This window comes from Dermacentor silvarum, chromosome 2 (assembly GCF_013339745.2).
Source record: "Dermacentor silvarum isolate Dsil-2018 chromosome 2, BIME_Dsil_1.4, whole genome shotgun sequence".
In the NCBI taxonomy this organism is placed as follows: domain Eukaryota; kingdom Metazoa; phylum Arthropoda; class Arachnida; order Ixodida; family Ixodidae; genus Dermacentor; species Dermacentor silvarum.
In genome coordinates, this window is record NC_051155.1 from 210,996,925 (window position 1) to 211,024,484 (window position 27,560).

A 27,560-nucleotide genomic window follows, 5' to 3' on the forward strand; every position below is an offset into this window, starting at 1 on the left:
GGTTGCTTAGTGGCTATGGTGTTGGGCTGCTAAGCACGAGGTCGCAGGATCGAATCCCGACCACGGCGGCCGCATTTCGATGGGGGCGAAATGCGAAAACACCCGTGTACTCAGATTTAGGCGCACTTTAAAGAACCCCAGGTGGACCAAATTATTCCGGAGTCCCCCACTACTGCGTGCCTCATAATCAGACCGTGGTTTTGGCACGTAAAAGCCCTTTCTTTAACAACGTTCGTAAGTTTCTGTCATTACACTGCACATTATGAACTAGGGGTGTTCAAATAGTAAATTTTGAGACCAAATGGAAAATAGAATAGTTTTACAATAATGAACAGCACCATTAATATAAAACAATGTTGACATCTATTCGCTAAATTAGCAAGTTTCCGTCATTACACTACACATTACGAAGTACGCTTTATCAAAAGTTTCTTTGGAGCATGCGTGGTCGTTTGTGCATCATCAAAATAAAGTTTTAAAAGGCAGTCTTATGAGCCCGTTAGCACCTGTGCATGCCTTCGAGACTAGAACGAAAAAAAAAAAAAGAAACACTTATTCTCTATCTATAATTGTCGTTTCAGATGGTGCCACTATTATGTCAAATAATGTTGCAGTCGTACGCATTCGGTGTTAATCCCATGAGTTGCAGCCCCGATAAATAGTACCAAACAATACCCATTGCCGAAAGTGGCATCTGAGCGAAATTCGCATGCGAACTATTGCGGTTTATCTACAAAAGTGTCTCCCAGAGCGACGTAGCATGCTCACGCATATCTAGTTGCTTTATAAGCTGCCTTTGAAATGTTTTCATTTGTGCCACAGCCTGTGTATGTTTCATAAATTTCTTTTTGCCCGCTTGTGCTGTCATTGTGGGGGTGGCTGCTCTGTCAAGCTGCTCGTGGCCTGCTCACCGCAACGTAAGCTTGGCGCGCGGCTGTAAGCACTCAAGCCTGACTGAGTCAGCCTTCATACTTCTGAAGAACGATCCTTACAAGCGAAAATACTTTAAAATCACTGACGTCATACTAACGTACTAGAACTGCGGTTCTCAAGCGAAAATTAAATTTAAAAAAATTTCGTTCGCTAAACACCAATACTTTCTCCCGCCAGATGAATCAACTCGAGCCTTCAAAAAAAAAAAAAAATACTTCGCTCACTAAACTAACTTGTATTGATCTTTAGTGTGGTTAAATACACGTGACTTAAGTACGCGGGCCAGGCTAGTCCACATGTGCAGCGTTCAGGATTTGCGGCATGATGCGCTAATTCTTTTGATGCGGAGCCCCCAAATTGAAAAGGGGAAAAAAATAAATAAATAAACGATGGGGAGGGGGAGAGGGAAGAGAAGAAGTAGTTCCGTGGCTTCCTCTGAACCTGCTTCTACATCACACTCACTTACGTATAATTTCGGTAAATTCGTACAATAAATCTGCCATTCACCTTACGAGACCTGCCGCCAAGAAAACCAACGAGGTGCGAGAGTCAAGCAAGCAAGCAAGATCGGCAAATGGTCCGGGACACATCTATACGTTATTCGAAGCACCTTAAGGTGAACATAAACACCAGAAGTACTATATCGCAGGCCGACAGTCCTATGGAAACTGATCGTGTCCTATTCAAGCACGACGTGAATGGGAAGGTAAACTAAGCAAGCGCAAGAAAGCAGTGCGGAATTCCAAGAAAATCACTTCTTTCAAATGGCACGAAATTGGGCACGATATAATTTGTGGACAAGCAATCCTTCACGCGCCTGTCAGCGCGACCGTGCATAGGAGACGATAGGAATGGAATGAATGGCGCCTCTCCGCGCCCTCCTGCTTGATATCAAAGCGCAGTTCTACCCCCTTCAACAGCAATGAGGCTTGCTTGCACAAACGATTCGGCAGCGCTGGGTAAAAGCATAAACCAACAGCTTCGCACAATCAGCGCAGAGGCGGATCATCCGAAGACGGAAAGAAGACGAAGTAAAAGCAGCTCATATCTACGGAGAATCGAGCTTCCAAAAGGTGGAGGGGGGGGGAGTGCGGATGAATGCACAGCGCGTAAAAGGAGCGGGCTAGACAGGAAGGAGAACAACGCAGAAGAAGCAAGCAAGCAAGGAGAAGGCGCGCTTGGGACGACAGGTCGGCGGCGCACGGAGAAAAAGAAAGCAAAAACTCCCAAAAGCCGGTTTCATTGAAGACCACGCTCGCTCGCCGAAGAAGCAGCGTAACCCCCCCTTCCTACCTGTAGTGCGGCTTCCCCCACCGCCACGCAAACCTGACTGCCGACAGGAGAGCGAACGATCGAGCAGCAGCGCTTTTTCCACGCACGGACACCGGCTTCGTTGTGCCGGCTTCTCTTCTACTAACCTTCGCCTTTCACCCTCCCTCCTATTCCGTACGCGATAAGTAATGTGTAAAAAAAAAAAAAAAAAAAAAAAAAAAAAAAAAAAAAAAAACCGGAGAAGGCAGCTCAGGAAACATGGCCTGTCGTCAGCGGCGGACCCGAAGAAAACGGGCGTATCTCGATGGGGGCCATTGCGACGAGAGATCTTTCAGCGACGCCGTATTTGCCGATGCCATCGAGCGCATGTAGTTACACAGGCGAAGGAATGTCCGCACGAACCAGCGGCCGCCCGATCAGAAGGAGAGAACGGCTGTTGCGATATGCGACTCGCTTGTCACAACACGTTCGCGCCGCGTGGACCCTTCATCGAACGCTGATTGCCACGAGCTCGCCACTTGGATTTCTGTTGTTTCTTTTGGAAATCGGCGGCAACAAATATTTGCGCGCGACATATTATCAACAGCAGTAACGCGAATAGCAAGACTAGACACGGGTTACACAAACACTAGAACAGCGACAACTGTGCTGGCTGTCGGGACACTTTTCATGGGCGCCAACACACTACGCATGTGCCCTGATGGAGATTATTAGTTGCAAAAAAGTAGTTACAACATCACAAATATACAGACGAGGGTCCCAAAGTGAAAGAGTTGTAGTGGGACCCTCGGTTAATAATACAATATTGATAGTGATATCTACACGAAGAAGCTTGATAGCAATACATTGACGAACCGCGTGCATTGAATCGAAAATGACTAATAAGCGCTGCGCTTTCACCAGTCAACTTATTTGCCTTGCAAAATAAAGACATTTCGGCGACGTATGTGAACTTTACTCTCTCGCCTGATTCAAGAGAAAGAAGGGTGCCTGGAACTTTAAAACGCGGTTACAGTAACGTAAACCTTTCACCCATACGTTGGAACCAGGGTCGGCCGCCTTTGAAATAACTACTTGCTCTGGACGACCTTTTCGCAACAAAAATTTCTTTACGTAAGCTACGATATGTGGTTGTTGTGCAAGCCCATGTGGCTGATTGGAGGTAACATAGCTAAAGGGGTGGCGGTTGAAGGACGGTCTAAATTTGGGGAGCATCACACAAACAATTGAAACGAACACCCAGAGCAAGGGAGTCGCAATTCCTTATTCCAGTACACATAATACGTAACGTCTTAAATCTAGCAACGTACCGGCAAACGCACGTTAAATTAGGAGTGTCAAAGTGGACAAAAGTGTATGTGTGTGAAGTGCCGGAAGCCGGTCACGTGGTAGAAGTAGAGAGGGGGTGAGAAAGCTTAGAACAGAGTATGTATGTATGTATGTATGTATGTATGTATGTATGTATGTATGTATGTATGTATGTATGTATGTATGTATGTATGTATGTATGTAGTGCAACTGAAGGCGGTCTGCTCCAGCCCACCGCTAAGAGGCAGGACGTGTGTCGCGTGAGCTCCTCACAACACTTTGAAATCTGGTGAAACCAGTTTAAATCACGGATCCGGAAGCTCGAAAAAGTGCGACGTAATGCTAACGAATTTATCTCGCATTTACCGCTAAATCGCCACTGAATTTCCTTCGCAAGAATGACGGAAGCGCGTCAAACTATTACTGACGCAAAAGAGAACCAAATGATTACTGCATTTGCAAGGTTAGGTCTACCTTGACGTAGTCGTTCAAATCAGTCGCTGATGAACTGTGACTCAATTTTGAGCAGCATAGTCGAAAGTTACAGCGTGTTAGTTGCTTAAGTTCACCAAGGCGACAATGACACACACACTAAGGTAAATCTGTTTGAACTCCCACTGTGTCTCGGCGCACAAAGCACGAAACACAGCGTCGGCGACACGGGTCTGAAAATGTCTGAAATCGGTCGCGAACTTTCGATGCATTTCTTCATTCGACAATGGGCGAGAAACGCAGGTATGTTCTTACACTATTCAAGCCGTTTTCTTTTAACTTTAATTTTTTCTTCAGGTGGGAAAGCAAGCCATTACGCTAAAGACTATGGTTTTCGAAAACACTAACTTGGTTGATTATTAAAACACAGTGGAAGTATCAAGCACTCAGAAAAATGGTTCGAACAGTTGTTCCTTCCGCAGGACTACTGTGGACAGCGTCACAGCCCGGTCGCTGACCAACGGCTGCTTTGATTTAAAGAGAATCCTTTTAAAGTCACCTGCCGCCGCGAACTTTGTCCCCGGAGGCAAGCGTCTGCCGACGCCAGCCCCGAGGAGTCCATTTAAGAAGACCAGCGTAGCGTGACAGCAGCGGCCAGAGCAGCGGACCGTGACGGGAGAGCCACTGAAGGGGACTTGCCTTTTTCTTCCAAGACGCCGTGGACACTCGCGATTAGCCTTGCTGCGACGCCAACGACGACGACAGTCCGGAAGAATAAATCCATCGCAGCGATCTGGCGAATCCTGGGCACGTTGGATCCACGCACTGTCACGGACGAGGCATGCTCACACCTGACAAGCACGGGACACCGTTGAAAATCGCCGCCGCTCGCGCTCACACGCCACTTCTCCCATCCGCGCGTCGCGAATCAACGCGTACTTTTCTCCGTACGTTGCCTCCTCGTCGCGAGGCGGCGCGACGGGCGGCGCTTGCAGACCTCAGCTCCGCAGCAAGGGAAACGGTGAGCTTTCATTGGCGAGCACATAATTGACATTATTACAAATTTAACAAGAAAACTACAAAATTTAGTATACGAAATGCCTGTGTTAGATTATAAAAAACACTAACTAGTGCTTGTTGTAATTTGTGTATGTCGCATACATATTGTACAACTCAAATAAGTAGAAGCTACAAAGCTTGATTTAGTATGTTAAACAGCGCCACAATGACCACAGCACACTTATCAGAACTAGAGTGTACTAGAATATGGTTCTAGTACACTCTATCAAAAAGTAAAATGTATTTTACAATAAATAAACGTTACAATAAATAAAATTGCGTTTAAACACTGTGAATACAAAAGTGCGCAAATAAAGGTCCTAAAATTGCATGTATATAAATAACGTTTACACTATTTCAATAAGCACCTATAATATATTTGTCTTTCAATATTATATAATAATTCATTTTTATTTTGCAGTATTTGAATTATTTTACAAGTTAGCTAGTCAACAAACTGTCCACCAGGTGCTGCAAAAGGGCTAATCTTGGCGTCTCGGCAAACGTCTCCTATGTATTCATCCGCGGCTGTAGGCCAATAAATTTTTAATATTTCACTCAAGGAATAATTTTTATCTGTCTTTAGTAAAGCTTACCAGCATATTTAATGCCTAAATTTAATTGTGATCAAACTCGGCGTTTTTGATAAAAATCTTCGTTGTGAAGCGCTGATTGCACTACTTTTCGGAAGAGTAGTGCGTTCCTCTCTTTTCAGCTCCACTGCTCGTCGAAGATGGTAAGCATGGCACTTCGCTCGTTGCAATTTTTTGCTATTCAATTGTTTTTAAGGAGTGCAAATTGATCGTTATTTATAACAGCTTCTTAGGTTTGTGAAGAATTAGTAGCAACACACGAACCTATTGGAAATCAATGCTAGTGAATGGAAATCAGCGTGTGTATTAGGCTTAAGTGACACCATGTGTTGCTGGGTTGGCACCGGCATTGGTCGGTCTTGTTCATATTGCTTTCATTGAGCTTGTTGATATATGAGAACACTCAATTTGTCATCTAGTAAACTTGTGTCAGTTCTGCGAGTTGCATTCATTGTCTCTACACGACAGTTTCTTGCGCGCAATTAGCGAAGCCGCAAGTGCTTTCTTGTCACATGAATAAAGTAGCAAATCTGTACTTAAAAAAAAAAAAAAATCTTTTCCGTCCATCATCAGTCATGCACAGAAAGGGAAGGCCGTAAAATTGCAGTGGCAGAAGCAGTTAATAGCTGCGAAGTAACGATCGGTGACCTGTGTGCTGATGGCTATTCAACCGTGCGACGCCGTGTCGGATCCATGGTTACTTATATGGATTTTGTGCAGACGTCCAAGAGGCGCAACAACGGTCGCTCCAAGCACGGCCGCGGGCACGTGAAGCCCGTAAGGTGCACCAACTGCGCGCGTTGCGTGCCTAAGGACAAGGCGATCAAGAAGTTCGTGATCCGCAACATCGTGGAGGCGGCCGCCGTGAGGGACATCACGGTGGCTAGCGTGTACGAGTCTTACCCGCTGCCCAAGCTGTACGCTAAGCTGCACTACTGCGTCTCGTGCGCCATCCACTCCAAGATCGTGCGCAACAGGTCCAAGGAGGCACGCAAGGACCGCGCACCGCCCCCGAGGTTCCCAAGGGCCACGGCGGTTAGTTTACTCACTCACTAAGTTCTTGTTCGATACACTTTTGGTAGATTACGATCACCTGGGTAGTTATGAACGGCTTCAGCGTTGTCATGGGCGCTGGAAATGCAGGTAGCAATACCTACTGTATGAGGTGAAGTGACAGGGTCTAGCATAGCTGCTAACATGTGAAGTGCAGCCAGCTAAAGGTTCGAACACGACCTCAATATGATACGCTTTCAGAGCGCAGCAGTAGCCTGTTGCAGCTAATGAATGAGGCAAGATACACATTTTGTGTTCTTTATTTGGTAAAATGTATTGCTCATATGACAGCGCACACTTGTCTGGTTCTGGCCACTGCTATGCCGCCTCTGCATCTGTGGTGAACACGTGTACAGTAGTTGCTCAAAACAGTAACACTGCTTGCTTAGCTATAGAATGCATAGTGGATAAACTGCAACTCATGAGCATTTTATGAATTCTGGTGTTATTAATCGATTGCAGTATGATTTGTGTATTAATAAATGGCCCAAGAGACCACGGAGGACAAAAAACTACCACACAAGAGTGCCTTGTACTCTATTTAGTTAGTGATTCTGCAAGACAGACCACAGGTGCCTCCTGGTCATTGTTTTTTTCTGCTGCCTACTGCTGTTTGTTTGCTATGTAGAAGCAACCAGCTGATATGCCATCAAAGCTGTTGATCCATGCTGCAGTCAAATGATTAGGCCAACTTGTAGACATTGCACGGGCAGTGAGCTGTCGATATGAACGGTTCAAGTTAACATAGCCTTGTGTTCATTCCTAGCCTTGCTTGCATGCATTGATTTGCTGAAGTGCAAGGCATGTTAAATTGCAAGAGCAGTCAGTGTTGCATTCAATGATCAGCTTCACTACAAATACGTGATCTCACTTGCCTTGCTTCAGCAGATGTTTCATGATGTGGAGTCTTTAAATTTATTTAGGAGCTGTGCCCATGGGAAAAAAAAAGCCTAATGTTGTTTTTTTTTCTTTAATTATGGCTGCGGAACTGTGACATGTATATTCTAGGCTGATTTAAGATAGCTCCTATCAGCAGAGTGCTAATTTTACTGCTGTGTTAGATAAAATGAAAGAACAGTCATTGTCCTTGCACTTCTCATCACACTTCTATTGCTTCAGCTGGCTTGTGCACACAGCCCAACTACTTGGTTACAAAGCTAACAAAAATATGACATGTTGATTGTATCTGGCTGTGTAATCCCAGCCCCGGCGGCCGCATTTTGATAGAGGCGAAATGCAAGAACGCCCGTGTGCTTGCGTTGTAGTGCACGTTAAACAACCCCAGGTGGTCAAAATTAATCCGGAGCCCTCCACACGGCGTGCCTCATAATCAGAACTGGTTTTCCCACGTAAAACCCCCGAAAGACAAAGAAGATGGCTGTGTCAGCTGTAGTCCTGAAATGCACTGAATAGTTCTGCTGCCAAATGCCCAGAAAATTTAGTATGAAGACATATTTTAGGTGTTGTTTATATAAAAAGTTTGAAATCGTGCTACTTATACTGTACAGGACAGGTGTTTGTGGTTACCATGCATGCTTGGCCTGTAGTGTCTGCTGCAAGAATAGTTCCTGTATTGACGTAAGCATCTTAATAAAGTTGTGCTTTTCATTACAGGACCTGGCTCGTGGACCTAATGCACCACGCGTTGCTGTCAAATAATGTGAATAAAAAAAAAAGTGTTCACTTGCCAACGAGTGTTTGTCCTGTGTATTTTCTAAAAAGAACTACTTGGGGCTGATGCGAGCATTTTAGTTGAGTCGCTTACTGTCCGCTCCACTCAGATCGGTGTATACAGAACCGCTCAGCGGCAGCACCACCATGCTCGTGGACAACTTCCTGTGGCAACAAGGGAAAAGCTGCGAGGACGGATCTCCTGCACATGTGTTACTGTGCCAAGTATTCCAGCTGCATTTGACAGTGATTTTGGTGTCTTGAAACAGATACTGTATCTGCATAGCAGGTGCAAATTAGATGTTATGGTTCTTTTAAACTGAGAATGAAGACGGGAGTGATCTTGTGCGTGCAGTCTCCGTAGCTTTCCCTTCACTGCCACAGAATGTTTTCTGCGAGCATACTGTACATGTGCACGACACTTGTACAAGGAGCGGAAGGTATAAAGCCGCTTTTGCTTTGCTACATAGCTCATCTAGTAGTGTGGTGTCCATGGATTCTTCGTAGTTTAGAAGACAAGGCTGCCAAGTGTTTGCTCATGTCTTAGGAAGATGCACTTTACCAAAATATGTGAAATTTCACTTCTAGGCAGTGTGTCTAAGCATGAAATGCAAGCAGAGCGGACTGTGACACTGCTAAAACTGCTGTTTAGGCTGGCATTCTGACTAGGGCACTCATACCCGTTTTAAATTTGTGTCCATTTTGTGCTAATGTGCCTAGTTGGAATGTTGTGAACTACCTTAACATGCCCTGCTTGTCAGAGCCATGGACTCTGCACATGCCAAAACAAAGTTAAAATTAGGGGTTTGAAGGGACACTAAAGATGTTTAGACTGCTGAAGTATTCTCCTAGAACTTTTAATTACAATGAATTTAATGAACACGTTCATTACTAGAATAGAAAATGAAGGTGAAACTACTCATTGCCCACTTCTTATTTCAGTGTGATGCATTCGGGCCACTCTGGCAGAGTTGAAAAATATTATTTGGCTCCTTCACAATGCAATGCAGCCGATCTTCCTCAAAAATGACCGAGGCCGCAGAACATGGCCAACATTGAATATGGCAAATCAGTGCTGCAGATGTTCGCAAGGTGGATTTTAAAATTCCCTTTTATTCTGTCATCGCATCAGAGTGAACTGGTGCAGAAACTTGAAGGCAGCCTTGCCTGTATTTCATTTTTGCATCTTTTCTGGGTTATCAAGCCTTTACTTGCACTAAGCTGCTTATTTTTGGTATTGACTATTTTAGAACTGCACCTTATTAATATATATCAATGTATGTCTCTCATTAGTGTCCCTTTAGGATCCTGAAGCTGCATTTTGTGAACTAGTTTAAGAGGTGCCACATTTTAATAATAGTTTCATCAATAGTTCCAACATGGTGGGATCTAGGCATCGCCACCTATTTTTTTTTTCTACAATACAGCACGAGTTCACAGCATGCCCCGCACAAGAAAAATCTGAGAGAAAAATGAACTCATTCATGTTAAGTTCACTCTTCAGCAGCATCGGTCTTTATTCACTGCTGTGAATATACCCCGTGTTGATGCGCGCTCGTGGTACCCTTACTCTGTCAATGCAGTCGATAACCAGTGTTCCCTACCCCAAAAGAAAGGATGCAGGCTAGGGTAAACACTTCAGGCTGTTTCTTGGAATTTCTCTCTTATGGGCAAAGAATTTATTTGCAGGTCAAGTTCACAACACAAGCACACAAAATAGATCCTTTCATGTTCACTTTGATCCATACGGAAGCCTTGTGCAACAGCTTGCCACAACTTCAGCATAACCAGCAGTTGCCCACCATAGTTCACTCTCGGTGGACATGTTCATACTTTTAAATGGATTCCACAAATGCAGGCACTTCACAATTAAAGAGCGCACAGTTGCTCACTGACGAGAATCTGCAACAGAAATTATATCTAGAAATGTACAGTAGAGCCGTAATTGGTGCATTCCTCCAGTGCAGATTTTTTGTAGTACTGCCCTAGCTCCAAATGCTCAGTGTGCCCACTGGGCTACTTTTTTTCAAATGGGGTTGCTACCTGCACCAGTTCTTAACCTGTACAGCTAACATTTTGCAGCCGTTGCTTATTGGCAGTACCATCTCTTCATCGGTATGCATTTGCATTTTTCTGGTTCAGAATTTGGCAAAAATGGAATTGCCTTTTTCCTTGTACTCGGCTACAAGTAGCCTTTCGTATAGTAATGATACTGTGTAGCGATGCATTCGTTAGGTTATATAACATGCAACAACTTTGTTGTCTTCTAGATAACAAATTTAGTAATGCTTCTCCCATGGCTCTTGTTGCTTGCCAGCTTTTGTTGCCAGAAAAGTCACAACCATAGCTTTGAGCCACATATGACAGTTCATTGATCTTGGCATACTTGCTAGCAAGGTCACACGTTTGTGTCGCAGGACCAGAGGAAAGGACTTTAGGAGCTTCCTTTTCTGGACGTGTCATAATCTTTTCGAGAATTCCTTCGCTTTACTAATTTATGCGTCCGCATAGTATATACCATGGTGGAGTTCCCACACACAAGCTATGCCTATCAGAGTGCTTTGGTGGTACTACTACAGTTGTTCAAGACAGCTTAATAGGCCAAATTCAGCTTTACCACCACCATCCGAGTCCACTTATGCTGGCAGTAAAGCTTATGTGATACAAAAGTGTAGACATTTTGTGCTGTATTATGCAATGTTTGAATCGCTGCATAAGCACACTGAAATGACAGGTTGAATATGTCACTAGAATAAACATACTTTTCTCTAGGATATGACCTCTATGATCCAAAGTAAATGCAAGTATTAAACTAAGCAACCAATAGGCTCAGACAGTGAAATATGTCCAAATGGTATGTTTCACAAGTGCAGCCCAGTGGCAGCAATGAAAAAAAAAAATTAAATTGTTACACCCACACTTATAAGTGCTGATTTTATGCACCTTCAACACACAATTTAACAGAGAACAGTAATCATTGCCTTTGAGTGAATCACACTACATGTACCACATGAGCTGGTGTGAAGGACACCACGGAGAGGTACCAATGATATGAAAATGTAGTTTTATTACAAACATCACTGGAGCCATCTAAACGTACCAGAAATGTGCAGCAGATGACAGTCTATACGTATATGCTCTGAATATATACAATGCCCCATAATGTGAAAACAGAAATTACAGCACAATTTCATGGTTCTTTCCTGGCACAAAAGGAGTTGGCTCAAACTAGGTTTCAACATTTCCATGCTGGGCAGAAAATTTATAAGCCATGCACCATTGTCATAGAGAATTTAACGGCATTCGATGAGAACCATGCAATGAAGTCATTTAACATGACACTGACAATAGTTAAATAAGGACAAGGGAATTGAAGCACTTTATATACATAACAGAAAAAGAAAGGGGGGGGGGATGCATGCGAGGGAAGGTTGGGTGTGTAAGACGATATTCCGCAACCTCATTCAGAAAAGTGATAGCAATGCGACTATACAGAAGGGGGTTGCTGTTTCTTGCTGATCCCAGAGCAAGATGAATTAATTACAAGATGGAGCCTCCCAAATTCATTTCCATAACAGCTCTCGCACCACATGACAAAAGTCAATAAGCCAAGAGTATGCAGTGTAAACTAGTCTCCTCAAACCAACTAGATGTCTGCTATACCATATAAAGAAAAGAAAGCTTAATCATCAGTAAAATGATTCGTACAGACAAGTTCGGAACTCAGTTACTACAAAAATAAAGAGCAAGTGAACATGTACGCCTTGGGGAAATGTAAATTCATGCGACGACAAAAAATTTACAACTAAGAAAAAACAAGCTAAAATTATGCGGAAAACAAATGGCAGGCAATTCAATTGTGCCATGGCAGTACAAAACCAGTCCGTAAACAAGAATCTAACTTTCGATTCCCCTTGGTAATAAGTGAAAGCTCACTAGTGTGAACAAAAGGATGGCTTGGAGCCAAAGAAACAAAGATAATCGGGTGTGCATGGTCTCTCTGCTGGACCCTCTACACCGACTTGCAGAGTGCACATTGGCCATCCTAGCTCTACTTGCACAACCTAGCCTTCAGCAACTGTAACCCAGCCAAACAACTGTCTTCCAGAAAGAGCAGCACAGCATCAAGTGTTCATTCACGTGTGCAGGCCTGTACAAATGCACTTTAGGTAGACTGTGCCGCTTCAATTATAACAGCATGAAATTTTCGGCTGTGCGCTGCCATTGGAGATGCCACTATTGCAGGACTTGATGAGGCAGGCACTTGTGCACCATGCACATCTCCGTGACCACGACTGAACGCACATCGTGCTGCCGTAGCCTACTGTTCTGCCTGGAACCTTGTGGCAAACAGTGTGCACTATCACTTTGTGACACGTTGGTATGGGAAGAGTAATGCGGCCTGGCAGTCTAGTGGTCCCTGGATTAGAGGCTTGAAGACGTTGAGCTGATGATGGAAGTTATCCTTGGTAATGCTGCACTGATGACTGGCAGGATCCCTTTCAGCGCCAAGTCGGCCACCTCTCATTTTCTTGCAGCCTCTCATGTGCCTGTGCATAAAGGAGGGCGGGCTACTCGTCCTTGGGGGAGACAGTCTTGTCCTTCCGGTAGATAGGACCATATTTCGCCATGTACTTTTGTATAAACTCTTTTGCCTTGTGCTTCACGTTGTCATTGCATTCCAGGTCCTCAACATTCTTGCAATGCTTCAGCTCCTTGGCCATCACAAAGTGTGTCAGCTGGGCAGAAGAAAGAGACAATTTATTGCCGGCTGTTTGCTTCATCGCTGGCAATACTACGGTCTGAAGTGAGCAATAGTTTCTTGAGCTAAGCAAGAGCCAAGCATGATTCAAATGACGTCACTAACACAGAATCCTAATTATGATGTCATAATTCATTGGAGATCTTAACATGAAATTTAATCTACCAAACAACACTTATAGAAGGTGCATAAGCACAACAGCCTTCACATGCTGACATTCTCTAACAAAGCTGTCATTAAAAAATGCATAGTGCATGTCATAAGAAAACAACCTGGCAAAATGAGCTACAATTTTAAAAATCAACATGATTAAACAAATTACTCAAGGTCCTGCGATAAAGCAGATAGAGAGAATAGTCAACCAGCTGTACAAAATTGCCCTTAGTAATTTGGTAAGCTAGATCAGGTAAGCCTACCTTGCGAGCAAGATGCTTGAAGTCCTCCGTGCTCTGAATTCGCCCCAGCTTGCAGTCTGGCTTGCGGAAGGGGTTCAGGCAGTGCACAATGTGGGAAGAAATCTTGGACCGAAACAACTCTTTGATCTTCTTGGCCACTTCCGACGTGTCAGCAGCCACTGTTACCGCTTTCTTCTTGCTCTGCAGACAAAAAACCAACAATGTAACCAATACCCCAGCATCTTTGCGTCAAAATAAACTGTTGCAGACATGCCACACTACAGTTAAACCTGCTTATAACAAACGTCCATGTAACGAATTCCTCGAGGTAACGAAGTTTTTTCTATTCCCCGCCGTTACTCCAAAGAAGCAAATGTATTTGTGACCTCTACGTAACGAAGTGGCAGCGAGACCCCCTCGAAATAACGAATTTTCCCCGCCGACAACCTAGAGATTTCGCCCCAAATTTTGTCATTTTTGCGCGAGCAGCAACCGGAAGCACCTTCTCCGCTGCGACGGAATGGGAAGTGAGCGCACGTGTGCGAGGCGGGCCTGCATCCCTCGACTCGGCGATCTTGCCGCCGCGGGCGTGACCGTACCCCTCCCTCCATTCAAACCTGATCCTGCTGCTCGCTGCAGCTGGCCTAGCCCACCAAGCCGGCACTCTCCTTTTCCAGTTGATGTTGCCGACGCGCTGGCAGACGCCGTGACACATCACACTCGATGAGCGCGGACATGCGCTGTCGTGCTGTTGTCTATCGCTTCAACACCAACTGAGCGCCGAGAACACACAGCACGCACAAATCTACGAGCTGCCGACGCACCTACACTGCCTAGACTCTGCCCCAACGCAGATCGCTTTCAAGATACGGCCCGCGCGCTGCCGCGCAGGACGCAGTTGATGCCAGAGTACAGTACAACGCTGCCCGCTATCCCTCCCCCTTCGCTCCCTCCCCAGTGCCTCAAGCGCAACGGAAGAAGGCGCGCTTCCTCCCTACTTTTCTTTCTTGTGCGCGCGAGATTTAGACGCGGTCGTCGGCTCCCCTCGCACGTGTTCACTCGCACATACAGCACACGGCGATTGCTTTATCGCCCTTGGACTTTATACGGAACATATATGAGCCAAAACCAATTTTAGGGCCACAACGCGTCATAGACACCATCTTTAGATAGCAAATACGGATCTCAAGGGCCATACTTTTGCTGGCGGAAACCGAAAATACGTCATAGTTGTCGCCTCCGGCACTTTGGGCGGCCAATGCAATCGTCAAGCCACCAAGCCAAGCGACATGAAAAGTCAAAATGGCCGCTCGGGCCAGCGCGGGGTGGCAGTTCGCAACGTATGATGCGGGAACCGTCCCACAGTTACGACGCAACAGCTCGGTTACCAATGCACTGGGTTCTATGGGAGCTGTGCCAGGACTGGCTGAAAACGACCTAACAGCCGGGAAAATGCAGCACCTGGGAACGTAACAGTAGGGTTCTACTGTAATACTATACGACGCTACGACGCAATCATGACGCTCGCTCTTCGTTTCCGATGCCTCGCGCTTGTGCGAAACGACACGCGTCCACGCATCCAGTACCTGGTGTGACATTCCAAGGATGAGTGCTTTGACAAAAACGGAAAATGGGTGCGCGTTACAATCGAGGGCGTGTCAGAACTGAGTAAATATGGCAAGCGTTTCTTTTTCGAATTTTCGTGCCGAACCTGCATATAATGAAATCCTCTTTATAAGGAAGTTTTTCGGGAATTTGTCAATTTTGTTATATCCAGGTTTAACTGTATAAAGAAACTAAGTGCTGAATGTATTGTACTCGCCTGAATTCATAATGCAAGAGGGTGGTCTTTCATGACCAAGAAAGAAGTAATAATATGATTTTGATACAATCTAACAATGCGTAACAAAGCCGTATCCGATGGGCAAGTCATACAAGAGCATTTAATGTATTGCATCCACTATGCTATGCTGATACACCATTTTATGCCCCTGGCCCCATTTCATTTTATTGTTCACAGTGTGCACTTGCTCTTTGTACATCCACACCTCTTACCATTGAGATGTTAGGTTTTCAATAAATATTTGACACCTGGTGGCTGAGCCCATCAAATTTCAAAGCTAAAAAATAGAAAAGAAAACACTTATTCCATATGAAGCATGGTTCTGTGTATGACTAGAAACAATTTCTCAGGCCCTTGATTCAGAGAAAAAGAAAAAGAATGAAGTGTCCACAATGTAGTCATGCAAGTAATGGTAACTCCTTTTTTTGCTTGAACATTACTATACCATTGCGCACTCTTCTATAAAACTAATTTATGCACACTGTCAACACTCCCTTCAGCAATGCCCAAGTGCCCTGGGAGTAAATATGCGGCTTGTTCCACATGATGGATGCTACAAGAGCTTAACTACAAGAGCTTAACACATGGGTTGAAGTGTTCTACTCATGCAATATTGACCAGAATTTCCAGCAACACTGCCTAGACAACCATTTAACACATTGGAGCTAACATGGTTACATTGCCAAAGAATTGCAAACTCCTAAGGAAACAGTACAGGCAAAAATTTTATCTATCTGGACTGTTTGATTACGCCTCTAGTAAATTTGACACGTGCTTATGCCAAGAGATGACATCAGTGCAGAGAAAATTGACTGAAAAGGGCAGCAAAATTCTTTCACAGTTAAAGTTGCCTGTGATGAATGCAAAGTGCACTACGTAGCTGCACTGAAAACCTTTGAGATTATGCTCTGCTGGGTGCTAGAGCATGTTACATTAAACAGCTGGATCTTTCCAGAGGCCCGTATGACTCTGCTGGGTGCTAGAGCATGTTACATTAAACAGCTGGATCTTTCCAGAGGCCCGTATGCTCTGCTGGGTGCTAGAGCATGTTACATTAAACAGCTGGATCTTTCCAGAGGCCCGTATGCTCTGCTGGGTGCTACAGCATGTTACATTAAACAGCTGGATCTTTCCAGAGGCCCGTATGCTCTGCTGGGTGCTACAGCATGTTACATTAAACAGCTGGATCTTTCCAGAGGCCCGTATGCTCTCCTGGGTGCTACAGCATGTTACAATAAACAGCTGGATCTTTCCAGAGACCCGTATGCTCTGCTGGGTGCTACAGCATGTTACATTAAACAGCTCAATCTTTACAGAGGCCCGTGCAGACAGGGTGCCACCATCTCGAAAAACAAAAAAAAACTCTGAGTTGTATAACAAATTTCATTTGGTTTTGCTGTGATTTGGCAGTCTTGAGACATGTTACGACACTGCAGCCAGCACTATAATACATCAAAAGGTACGGCACCAATTCTGACCTACATTTATCTACCTTTTTTGCATGAGCTTGTCTTGGTAATAGTGACACTTTGGAACGCAAATATCACTTTCGCTAGACCTAATATTAGATTTTATTGTCAATATAAGCTGAATTCTCTGATAATACTGTTGTGTCAAGCAATACAGGTATGCAATATGTAAATGTATCTACTTTCTTAGGTGCCTTTGTTCACTCTTCCAGAGGTTTAATGCAGTTCGGTTTGGCTGAAATTCTCATTACGATAGATTTTCAATGCACACTGATGTTCACACAGTCTGCTCGAATTACAAACCTACTGAACTCTAGCAAAGCATGCAGTCACTGGAACATACAGGGTTAAACAAAAATATATTTTCTTAGTCACATGGAAAATTTCCATAACGTAGATGCACCAGCAGAAACATACCTAATAATTCAGGCCAGTTGCTGGGGGTCAGCAAGTGCCTGCTTAACTATGGCATCAAATGCTAGATGATTCAAACACACTAAGTAGCACGCTGGACAATTTGCATGGGCGTCGGAACACAATGCCACCAGAGTGATGATGGTGGTGGTGGTGGTGAAGCAGCGAAGCAAAAATGGTGCTCGTACAGAACACTTCCATTATTTCATCTACAGATAATTAGATTCTTTGGTTAATTCGATCCCATCCAAAGGTCCCGGCGAACGCCAATGCCTTTCTATGGGCCCAAGCTTTTGTTACTTCGATCCTAAAATTGGCCTTTGCGAGACAATGCGAACTTGACCAGACAGCATGCGTGCGCCCGACTCCTACGGTGACCGGAATAGAGACTTCCTTACTGCCGACGTCATCCTCCCATAGCAAACGCATACTTTCGGCCTGCACTAGGAATATTTTCAAGCAATAGCGGTACCTCACAATGTCCGATAACGGTATTCACTTGAATAACGCGCACCTCCTATTTTTTCCGCCCAAGAAAAATTGAACCAAAACTGCGTTCACAACGTTCATATGCTTTGCTGCACAACACAGCTGTATTATGGCAAAGCTGTCATAAAAGAGTGCACAGCGACACTGACATTAGGAAACAGGCAAACAAGGGCACTTTGCAACACATTTTAGACCCTTACCCATTTTTCTTGCTAAATGTCGGGTGCACGTTAGATTTTTACTTTGTTTACGAGCTGTTATCTCTACATTAGTTTCTACTTTGGACACATAGAAAAGAGGGGGAGGGGGGGGCAGGGCACATTTGATTCCGAGGCATGTTACTGCCAAATGAATCAGCAGTCTGTTTCGTCATTTTCTTTTCTGCGTCTTATTTAATTCAACCTACTGGATATTTCAATCAATTTCATCGGCCCCGTCAGGGTCAAATTAATGAAGTTGACTGTATAGAAATAAAATAAAATGTAGGAGCATGCCAGCATTTATCAATATTATAATCCCTCAGATTAAGCAATGGGTCACCTTATTGCTTATGTCATGCATGTGCACGTGTACAGGACAGTCATCAGAGTGCACAGTGACGCCATTGTATTGTCAGGAGTAGAAGTCCTGGCACAGCTAAACTGAAGAGTGGGAAGGGAGGAGATCAAGGACCCAGACTCCACTAATTTATTTTCCCAACTCAATGACTGTCAACATCAGTTATCAGCCCCAGACACAATGCATATTTAGTAAGTCCTAAATGATCTTGAGGATCCTAGATAATTGCAGTCTTAAGGCGAAACCACATGTATCCTTGCCGACGCACATACACATGTGCAGATGGTACAGGACCCATGTGTACACATCCAAGTGCAGTGCTGTTCCAGACAGATATCCGGCTATGGCTGCCTCGAGCTTCCACGTGCCTGGCTACAAAGCTACGATGTGGTACAATCAACATTCAGTGAGGCAGATTTCTGCCATGTTGATCTAACGGCTCTAAACATAAAACAATTGCATTTATCAGTATTTCAGCATTTTGAAGCACTGTCAATAACAAAGAGTCAGACAATGTCTGTCAAAATGTCTACCAGGCAAGTGGGTGTGCGCTGGCGCATGTCTCTTGTAGATGCAAACCACCATTCCTTGCAAGGCACAGCAAATGCAAGGTGCATGCGCACGTCGGCAAGCATACATGTGGTCTAGGGTTCTGATGTTGGTGAATGATGTGTTGTCGTCATGCTCCCTCCATCAGTACTGTCATGGTTGTTGTCACGCTGCCGCCACTATCACTGCCGTGGCACCACCACCATCATTGTTGTCGCGCTATCAACTTACGAGCAAATGCACACAATTGGCCACTGTTTGGGCTCACAATGAAAGCTAAGCTAACACTACACCAAACTAACGCAGTTTACTAACTGACAATATTTAATGTCCCAAAGCAACACAACCGCTATCACAGACGTAGTGCAGAGCTACGCATTACTTTTGACTGAGGCTTTTTCATGTGCATCCAAAGCTCAATACACAGGAGCTTTTGTATGCCAAAGCACAAGGTTGGAAGGACATTCATTCACAGCAACATACTCAGACTGTGAAACCAAGCTGAGTAATAAAAAGCATGCCATGCGTAAGAAAGAGCTGGTACACAAAGTAGCGCGTGCGCTAGGTACTAACCGATCTCTTTCCCCTGGAGCTGCCTACTGTGCTGTTCACCTGAAGGGCAGTACACATGCAGGAAGGAAAAGGCATAAGCAATTATAAAAAGAGAAAATGTGCACAACTAAGGGCAGAAAAAAAGAAACAAATAAGGAACAGGCGTAACACAAATGAATCAAGTCCTAATGCCACCCACCCACTAATGTGAGCACGTGCACACACACACACACACAAAAAAAAACAGCCTGCGCACAGATGTTGCAGACGTTCAATAAAAACTTTGCATGCAGCTCTTAGCTCGCACCAATGAGCAGCTGGGAGACACTTCTGGAACAGCGCATCAAAACACACCATCGTGCAAAACGTAGTAAGAGAAATACTAGGTTGATTTATCGTACTTATTCAAGCCTCAAGCCAATATTTTTGAAGGTTTACCATGAAGGTTGAAGAGTTTATGTAAGGATGTAGTCTGAGGACTTTACAATTATGTTGCAGGCATTGACATTGCCTTTAAAACGGTCTTTTTGAGGACTGTTTATGTCAACACTGACTGAGAACATGTGCCAAGTGAACTTGACAGGTCCCACCAACTGTGCATCAATAAAAGATGTGTGGCAAACTGGATAAAGAGTTCAATAAAAAATTAATCTATGCAAATTCATCTCAAAAGTGGTCCATCTCAACGGAATGGACAGAAATGAATACAGCACACTGTGTGAGGAACAAAGTTACGGGCAATCAAGTTACACTAAGTAATTATGACGACAAAGTTGGTCACCTTACCAAACTTATCTAATCAATGACCTTGAAGCTATTCAGAACCGTGCCGCTCGTTTCATCGTCGGAGATTATAGCATACATTCTAGCGTAACAAGCATCAAGATAGCACTAACACTCCCGCTTTTAGAAAAACGTCGAACTATTTCGCTGTGAACAAAATAGCTCACAGTGAACATCCATTTTCCTTAACCTTAACTCATCCATTCCGTTCATCAAGACGACTGCATAATGAGCATAGCTTTCAACGCCTCTTTGGCAAAACTAACGCATTTAATTCATCCACCCTGCCACAGGCTATTAAATATTAGAATGGCCTTCTTGACACAATAGCTAATATTGTTAATCCCGTGATTTTTAGACAAGAATTAAGTGCACATTTTAAATGTTGATCTCGAATTGATTTTGCGAATGTCATCTGAACGTGTTTTAAATTGAATTACCTGTATATTTACAAATTTCTTGCTCCAGCCTGAATTGTATTAATCGGAAATGATTTTTACCACTAACTATTGTATAAGTTCTATTTTGGTGAATTCATGTATGACAAGATTTTTTCTCCTGTTCACTGTTTAACCTTTTGTAACCCCCCTCACGCAATACTCCACTTCGGAGCCTGTGAGGACCTTGAATAAATTAAAAAAAAAAGTGAGTCACAGTCATAAGTAATCTAAATTGCTACTAGCATGGTATGCAAGGGAGTCGAATGCTTTACTTTTTTATAATATCCATAATAACTTGAAGCAACTTAATTAAGATTTTCACACCTTCCAACTACTAGACAAGCTGCAGCCCCCAAGCACCAGCCAGCAGGCCTCAGTTGTGCCAAAAGCATACACAATTTTTGTTCATGCCCTATGATTCCCAATGTAGCTGCCCTCTCTGCTAAATCCTAACAAGGCTTGTTGGACTTAGCAAATATGGTAAGCCTGCAGAATGACCAGCAGTGCAGTCATGTTTTGTCTCCCCGCTTCCCACTTTCCACACGAGTAAATCAAATTAACTTGTCTTACAGTGCTTGTTCAGGAAGGTACAAAGATGGTGGTAGTACGCATGACGAGATGGTCAACTAAATAGCACCCTGGATGCTAAGCATGCGGGTGTGCTCACTCAAAAATTGAGAAGGTTATTATTATAATTGATTTTATAATTGACATCGCAACAGATTACATGACTGTGTTTCACGACCCAGAGCTAAAGAAACTGCGAAGCTCTGAATTGTCGGACTACAGAGGCCTCTAAACCCTCCAGAATACTTACAACAGCAGAGTTGGCTAAAGTGACTGCAGCTCAAACTTGAGCTCAAGTACTGGTTTCAGTGGCCTAAGTATTTTTTGACACAGACGATATACAAGCATAAAGGATCTCAAAGTAACAAGTAGAAGTAAAGGGACATTAAAGGCAAATATTAAACTAAACTTAAAAATGGATCAGCAATGTCCAAAACATCAGTTTCAAAACGAATGGTTAAAATAGAGTAATTACATTGCATTTAAACAAATACAGTGGAATCTCGATGATACGATCACAGCTAATACGAATTTCCGGATGATACGAATTTTTCTGAGGTCCCGGCCGAGCCCCATTACTTTGCAACGTGCTAGAGAACGGTTGTTACGAATCGATTTTCGACCTGCATTGGTTGATACGAATAAACGCCGCCCCACCGATGGCCGCGAAAGAGAACAGCACGCAGTCACGCGCGTTTTCCCTTTCTCTTTTGGAGCGGACGCGGCGCCGGACAGCGCGGAAGCCGCGACTGGGCGCGAACAGTTTGAAGCGGTGGCGCTTTTGTTGCTTTTGTGCTTTTTTTTTGTCTCTTCGCTCGCTTTGATGATGCAACAGTGATGATGGCTGTTGCTACGAACATATCAGAAGCATGCTTCCCGCAACAGCTTATCCTGCCGCTGTGTTGGCCAGCAGCGAGCTTTATTTTCGCCACGTTCAAAGCAACTAAACATTGCAACCAAACAAATGTTGCAAGTCAACTTAATAATGATCTCTTCACAGCATGCATATGGCAAGCAGAAAGAGAAATCGCCTCACTAATGAAAGCTAGGGTACGGGTGACAACATCGTTCAAGGGTACCACTTTTGAGATATTACTACCTTACTGTCTACCTTATGACCAAGGAAATTGTGTGAAAAGCGTGTTACAAACTTGTTTCACCCTGTTCTTTCGTGTAAATAATCAGTGTATTCTGCTCACCCTGCTTGGACTTCTTGTCAGCAGTATTTTATAAATAAATAAATATTGCACATGCATATGCGACTAAAAAATTGACACTGTACGGTGTCCTCAGTTGTCATTGTACAATAGTTCTACGGAACAAGAGGTGGTGTCATGACAAAGTGAATAATTGAACAGCTCCAAAAAATCAGTCACCGACTGTAAATCACTCAATACTGCTATCCTCAGCAAAGTGAATAATTGAGCAGCTCCAAAAATCGGTCGCCCACTGTAAATGACTCAATACTGCTTGCCTCAGAAAAGCCACTGAGGCAAGACCTATTCCTTTTGCGGCTATCAGTAATAAATTACAAACCTTTGGTTCATCATAGGTTGGAGTTTCTAGCTCCATGTCTTGTTCATTTTCATCCAAGGTTGGAGGGTCCCATTGTGTTTCTCTGGAAAAAAAAAAAAAGTACTACTTTTTAACTTGTCAGGCTCACCTGATGTACAAGTCACTATATTATTTAGTACTTCTACTATCATAGGAGGTATTCACAGCACAAAGGGGTTTTTGGTGAACAATGCCATGCCAATATGAAATAAGTTTCTAGCAGGCACGACAGACAATTTAAAAAGAAGTTAAAAAGTCACGTTAAATGCTAAACATTTAGCTCCTTCTGCGACACTGAGGTCAAAACATTTATGACATAATCACCGTGACAAAAGTGGTAATCATTAGGGTCTCCAAATACCAAATAGTAGATTTCGTATCAATATCGACTTGAATCAAGACAGAAAAGCCCAATTACTGAATACGAAACAATTTTTTCTGAAAAATTTAGTGCTAACAAGTATTGGGCAAAAAAATATGGTGCTGCACATGCTCAGGAGTCTTAGCATTGCAGAACAAGAATGTAAAAGGTATCCAATAACACAGGTATACATAGAAATCTCTACAAGATATACAGTACGGTTTACTTTTATTAAAGGGAACACCAAATTATTGTGCCAGCACTGATTACAGCTCATTTATATTATGTTATGAAGGTACGAAAAATATCTTTCTATAAATAGAATTTCTGTTGACAGAATCAAGTGCTCTTTTCCCTATAAAACTAATGAATTAGTGACATCCCGTTGTATTCAATACCAATGAGGTTCTCAGTTTAATGGTGGACCTGTGTTTTGCAGCAATGTTTTATTTATGTCATAGAAAGCTTTCTTTCTGGCGTCTTCTTGTTGTGTGTAAGCTATTGAGGCATTCCATAGGCATTCAAAAGGTGCAGCGCGACTGAGACGGAGCCCTGCCTCGCTTTAAGTTATGCATGAGGTTACCACAGCAACAATATACTCATAGCATTGAGCAGTGACAGTTGTGCAAGAAGTTTTTTTTTAGAAACTGAACTTCTGATAAGGCACACTGACTTCCAAGGTCCCTTTGTTCTAGCTGCCTACTATATGAACTGCTTGTGAGCTGGCTCACCTTGTAATTGCATGGTAGTAGTAAACGTTGCCTTCTTCATCCTTGGCTGTCTTCCAGTGGGGAGGCAGCCGTCCACCTTTCTTGCTTGGAGTGCTGTCTTGCTGCGGCGGTGGACTGGACATACGGCCAGACGATGCTTCATTGCTTGGTGCCAACACCACTGGCTGCTGCTGTTGCTAAAGGCAAAGAAGAAATGCACAAGCTTATAGTTACTATTTTTGTAGCTCTATAATTTTCATCAGCACATTTATTTCTCATGCAGTGGATAGTTCTGAATTAATCTGTCAACTAATTTGCGTGTGTGGGCTGTTTGTGTTTTTCATTGCACCCATTACCAATGCTTGGATGCATTCCTTTACCTACCAATAGGGAGTTAAGGCTAACTTCATAAAATTTTGCTGTGATGTCGATCAAATTTTAACCCCTTCCCTGCCTGTTCACTGAATCATTTTGCAAAGGACACTCGCAGAGCAGGCCATTTGGCAGTGGTGAGAAAAACACAGAAAAGCCCACAAATGTGACAAGTAAAACGCCCAAGATTTTGAAGAGAAAAGAAAGAAGCGTGCTGTATGCAGCGAGTGACCTTTTGCTGCATCAAGCAAAGATAGCGCTTATATATCGACAGCAATGAGGACAACCTGGGTTTTCCATGGGCATTCAGGCACTCCACGTCACATTGCTGCAGTTGATAACCAGCCGATTCTTTCAACATTGCGCAAGACTACAATATTTTTTCATCGTGCACAATGGCATTAAGTTTGCTTGGGTAACATCAAATGCACTTGCATAACCGATTCGCCGTTTTCTCATCGGCTGTGGCAGCATGAACTAGATAGAACAGTTGGCTGGCTTCCATAAAAATAGGCTAAGATAGTTACATTTAAAAAAATTTCATTCTTGGGTTTTACGTGTCAAAACTACAATCTGATGAGGCACGCCATAGTAGACTGCAAGCGAATTTTCACCACCTGGGGTTCTTTAACATGCTCCTAAATCTAAGTACAAGATAATTTTTGCATATAGTATAGCTAATATTGAAATACGGCCGCCGAGGCCAGGATTGAACCTACAAAAGCTAATGCGGAGCCACTTAAGAACTCTAACTAGAGTTCTATGCATTTGGAACATACCACGGACTGCTCAGAGGGCAAGGCCTGCGTGATAGAGGGCAGGAAGTAGACTTGGGAATGCATGCCCTGCGCTGGACTCGCAGCAACGCCGGCACCCACAGGGCCGTAGCCAGGGCCATATCCAGTGGCCACTGGTTGCGGATTGGCTGGGTACGCGGTGCCTGGAGCCATGGCTGGTGCACCTTCAGGGGTCCCAGTCCCGGGCGTAACCACAGCATAGGGTACAGCAACTGGTGCTTGCTGCAATGAGTTGATCACAGTTGAAGTCCCATAGACCGCTCATGTATGCAAGCTTTATGTACATACGCTGCAATACCAGACACCAAGGAGGTATGATGGTGTTGCCCTCCTATCTGTTGTAGGCTAAGATGGTCACTTGTGTCCATATGACACTCATGACAGCTTCTGGGCTTGATTTAGGCAATTGTAATATAAGGCGAGTTCACAAAAAAAAAAAAAAGAAAAGAAAACAACTAAAGTATGTTTTCAGGCTTTGTGCAATGATTACCATACTTTATTATACAGAGCAATGGGTCAGCCAAGTATTTTTGCCTGTACCCTGAACTACAACCAATGTCACAGCAATTTTTTCTTCTTATGATCATGTAGTTTAGTCCATTAAACAAGGGCACACCAGACATGTTTAAAGGCACCAAATGCACAAAAAACTATGCTACTCAGTGCTTATACGAGTCGTGTACTGCATCTTTAGGTAACAGAGGAGCTTGATTAATTCAAACTCTGAGGGGGCCATTACATCATTAGTAGCGGTGTGAAAATACTGAATAGTAGATTTCGATTCAAATATTGAATTGGACCAAGAAAAAAAAAAAAAAACTGAATATTGAATCAAATATATATATGTAAAAAAAATGAATGCTTACAAATTTTGGGCAGAAAAATCTGGAGCCTCCTAGCATTGCATAACAAGAATGTATCCAGCTATCAATAACAGAGTTACACAGACATCATGATATACAGTACGGTCTACCAAAAGGGAACACCAAATTAGTATGCTGGCACTGATTACAGCTCAGTTCTAGTACATATATGAAAGCCTGGAAAGTATTTTTTTATCAATAAAATTTATGTCGAGTAGAATCAAGTGCTTTTTTTTCCTCCTTTTGAAATTAAATGAATTTGTGACATTTTGTTGTAATGAAAACCAATCAGATTCTCAGTTTAATAATCAACCTGTGTTTTGTGGCAATCATTTATTTACTGCGTATAAAGTATTGCTCTCCAGTTTCTCTCTGAAATACAGAATAGTTAACACAACATTACAGCACGTGGGTTATCGTCAGGTCAATCTGCGCGACATACGAAAGGACCATGCATCACCTGACTATCACCGCTCTGCGCGTAGCCTTTGCCGACAGTAAAAAGTAGGCGCCGTCCACGCCGTTTCATTGTTTGGTTTGGAGTGGTCTGCCACCTGTCAAAGATTTTGAAATCTGCAATGACACTTTTGGGAGCCGGCTTTATGCAACGCTTAGCCCTTGCTGTGCTTTCCGCACTTAGAAGCTATGTATTTGCAAAAGCGGAGTAGGCACCATTTCTGAGAGAAGAAAATTCTTTCTATGAAAAACACGACGCTGAGCAGCAGGAAGCTTTGTAGCAAAAGTCGAAGCAGTTAGTCGTAGCAGTGCCACGGTGGCTACGGCTGCCAGCAGATCGGTGTGCAGGAGCGCTGGTTCGAGGCTGCAAGATCATTAAAATGGTGGTGGCAGTGGCTTTGATTAATGCTGTTTCGAACTTGTGGTCACAGCAAAAGTCTAGTAAATCAGATGGCAAAGGTTTTCAGAGTCCGAATTTCAGACGTCCTTATACATTGGCTCTATGGCGTGCGTGGTGCCACGAAGGTGTCCGAAAAATCAGTTTGACAGTAGTAAAGTAAATAAATCACACTTGAACACAAAGAACAAAACAGTGGAATCTCGTTGCTACGACCTTCACAGAAACTGGAAAATAAAACGTATCTAAAAATTGTATTATCCAAAGCAAGCTCCAAAAAGTAAGAGAACAGGCTTACTTGGTGACAAACTCGCTAGCAAACCTTCCTGTCACGTCGAGTGATGTTGCTCCGCATAATGTGTGTTACGCAGAGCAGCATCACTCGTCACTGAAGAGGCAGCTGTCATTGGTTTCCCTCGCTCACGCCGCGCCGCAATTTACCGTATTTACTCGATTCTAACGCGGCCTCAATTGTAACGCACACCCGTTTTCCTTTATAGTACTGCGCACCTCATGCTTTCAAACAAAAATTCAACTTTCTCTCATTAGGAAAAACAGATTTCCTCCCGATGCACTGAAGTTGCGATGAATAACAAAAGTCGCAGTTTCGCCCGAAAGGTGAAGCATCGAATGTGATAGCAAATTAGTAGACCGCTATACAAAGTAAGGATAGCAGTTTTATCGGTTGTATAAACTTGTAAACATTAGCTTACTAAATAAATTAACAAGCACGGTGTCACGTGCGCACAAGCAAACATGAACACATCTCACTCGTTGACCGCGGAAACAAACTGTCAAAACGCTGGAGTGACGAAGCGCGGCGAGCGAATTGACCTTCGTGCTAGCATGCTTCTCGCTTCAACGTGACCTAAAAGCGGCGAAAACACGGCGCGCGGCGGACTTTCCCC

At 43.6% G+C, this 27,560-nt stretch overlaps 2 protein-coding genes across 2 annotated transcripts in view; one reads left to right on the forward strand and one right to left on the reverse strand.

Annotated features, from left to right (window-relative positions):
- Positions 1–5,593: 5,593 nt before the first annotated feature.
- Positions 5,594–8,341, forward strand: LOC119442540 (40S ribosomal protein S26). The gene is made up of 3 exons (XM_037707453.2): positions 5,594–5,740; positions 6,318–6,632; positions 8,265–8,341. The coding sequence occupies exons 1-3, from the start codon at positions 5,738–5,740 to the stop codon at positions 8,307–8,309; spliced, it is 363 nt and encodes a 120-aa protein (XP_037563381.1). The 5' UTR covers positions 5,594–5,737; the 3' UTR covers positions 8,310–8,341.
- Positions 8,342–9,966: 1,625 nt separating this feature from the next.
- Positions 9,967–27,560, reverse strand: part of LOC119442541 (probable histone-lysine N-methyltransferase CG1716) — a 96,744-nt gene continuing 79,150 nt past the window's right edge. The window contains 6 exon segments of the mRNA XM_037707454.2: positions 9,967–13,060; positions 13,500–13,679; positions 19,374–19,412; positions 22,679–22,760; positions 23,789–23,964; positions 24,919–25,158. Of these exon segments, the coding sequence (XP_037563382.2) occupies positions 12,893–13,060; positions 13,500–13,679; positions 19,374–19,412; positions 22,679–22,760; positions 23,789–23,964; positions 24,919–25,158 (885 nt within the window). The 3' untranslated portion in view covers positions 9,967–12,892.